Source organism: Babylonia areolata, chromosome 34 (assembly GCF_041734735.1).
Source record: "Babylonia areolata isolate BAREFJ2019XMU chromosome 34, ASM4173473v1, whole genome shotgun sequence".
NCBI lineage: Eukaryota > Metazoa > Mollusca > Gastropoda > Neogastropoda > Buccinidae > Babylonia > Babylonia areolata.
Window position 1 is genome coordinate 22,207,094 of NC_134909.1, and position 2,500 is coordinate 22,209,593.

The 2,500-nt window shown below is 56.0% G+C and overlaps 1 protein-coding gene across 1 annotated transcript in view; it reads right to left on the reverse strand.

Moving 5' to 3' along the window:
• Positions 1–2,500, reverse strand: part of LOC143277588 (hemicentin-2-like) — an 86,256-nt gene that overhangs the window by 3,451 nt on the left and 80,305 nt on the right. The window contains exon 43 of the mRNA XM_076582467.1: positions 1,703–1,816. Within this exon, the coding sequence (XP_076438582.1) occupies positions 1,703–1,816 (114 nt within the window). The remainder of the gene's footprint in view (positions 1–1,702; positions 1,817–2,500) is intronic.

Genomic DNA, 2,500 nt, shown 5'->3' on the forward strand with positions numbered 1-2,500 from the left:
CAAACCAGGAGGCAAAATTGCACTGGCTCTTACTGCTGCAGACTCGGGGGCTAGTTGGCCTTTGGGAACCATCCCAACGCCGACTGTCCTAAAATCCTCTTGGCCGAGAGAGAGTGGGGATGTAAATTGGACAAGACACTCTCCGCTGTAATCTAATTCTCGCCCTGATAGTCGGGACAGCAGTTGCCTCCTCTGCTGTTCTGATGGTCACAGTCGAACACGACTGACTGTCTTACATATATTCAAAGAGAAAGGTGGCACAGTGGTTAAGACGCTCAGCTGACAATACAGAGAGTCCGTGAGGGTGTGGGTTCGAATCCCGCTCTCGCTCCTTTTCTCTAAGTTTGACTGGAATATCGAACACACAGGGACATTCACCACACACTCACAAGGGACAGTCACCACACACTCTGCAACAATCACCACACACTCAGCGACAGTCACCACACACTCCAGGGACAGTCACCACACAGTCACCAGACACTCACCAGGGACAGTCACCACACAGTCACCAGACACTCACCGACAGTCACCACACACTCACCAGGGACAGTCACCACACACTCACCGACAGTCACCACACACTCACCAGCGACAGTCACCACACACTCAGCGACAGTCACCACACACTCCAGGGACAGTCACCACACACTCCAGGGACAGTCACCACACACTCCGGGGACAGTCACCACACACTCCAGGGACAGTCACCACAGTCACCACACACTCAGCGACAGTCACCACACACTCAGCGACAGTCACCACACACTCCAGGGACAGTCACCACACACTCCAGCGACAGTCACCACACACTCACCAGGGACAGTCACCACACACTCACCAGGGACAGTCACCACACACTCAGCGACAGTCACCACACACTCACCAGGGACAGTCACCACAGTCACCACACACTCACCAGGGACAGTCACCACACACTCAGCGACAGTCACCACACTCACCAGGGACAGTCTCCACACACTCAGCGACAGTCACCACACTCACCAGGGACAGTCTCCACACACTCAGCGACAGTCACCACACACTCACCAGGGACAGTCATCACAGTCACCACACACTCACCAGGGACAGTCACCACACACTCACCAGGGACAGTCACCACACACTCACCAGGGACAGTCACCACACACTCACCAGGGACAGTCATCACACACTCAGCGACAGTCACCACACACTCAGCGACAGTCAGCACACACTCACCAGGGACAGTCAGCACACACTCACCAGGGACAGTCACCACACACTCACCAGGGACAGTCAGCACACACTCACCAGGGACAGTCACCACACACTCACCAGGGACAGTCACCACACACTCACCAGGGACAGTCACCACAGTCACCACACACTCACCAGGGACAGTCACCACACACTCACCAGGGACAGTCACCACACACTCAGCGACAGTCACCACACACTCACCAGGGACAGTCACCACACACTCACCAGGGACAGTCACCACACACTCACCAGCGACAGTCACCACACACTCACCAGGGACAGTCACCACACTCACCAGGGACAGTCACCACACACTCACCAGCGACAGTCACCACACACTCACCAGGGACAGTCACCACACACTCACCAGCGACAGTCACCACACACTCACCAGGGACAGTCACCACACACTCACCAGGGACAGTCACCACACACTCAGCGATAGTCACCACACACTCACTGATACTGCCGCCATTTTGCCTCATCTTGATGTGTCTCTGGGCCCACAATGCATCGCGCAGATACAGCGTGTCATAGGTTGTGTCACTCCGGAAGTCATCGATAGTGTTCTCCCCTAGGAAAAAAAGACATTAACACACACACACACACACACACACACACACACACACACACACACACACACACACACTTCAGCATCTACCACCACCAACCCACCTCCCTAACGACACCCGGACACCAACCCCAACACCATCCCCATCACCATCCCATCACCACCACCATCATCAACCACCACCACCACCATCATCATCAACCGCCACCACCATCACCCACCACCCACCACCACCACCATCAACCACCACCACCACCATCATCATCAACCACCACCATCACCCACCACCACCTGTCACCACCACTATCATGACCCACCACCCACCACCACCACCATCATCACCAACAACACCATAATTACCACCACCACCACCATCATCACCCACCACCACCACCATCACCCACAACCACCACCACCACCACCATCACCACCACCACCTGTCACCACCACCACCATCATCAACCACCACCACCACCATCACCCACCACCACCACCACCACCACCATCACCACCACCACCTGTCACCACCACCACCATCACCAACACCACCATAATTACCACCACCACCACCCTCACCACCACCACCATCACCACGGTAACGACAGCAGTCAGTCAGTTACCGTGTTTACGAGGCCTGTCCCCCCCCCTCCCCACCACCACACCACACCACCACCACCACCTCACCAA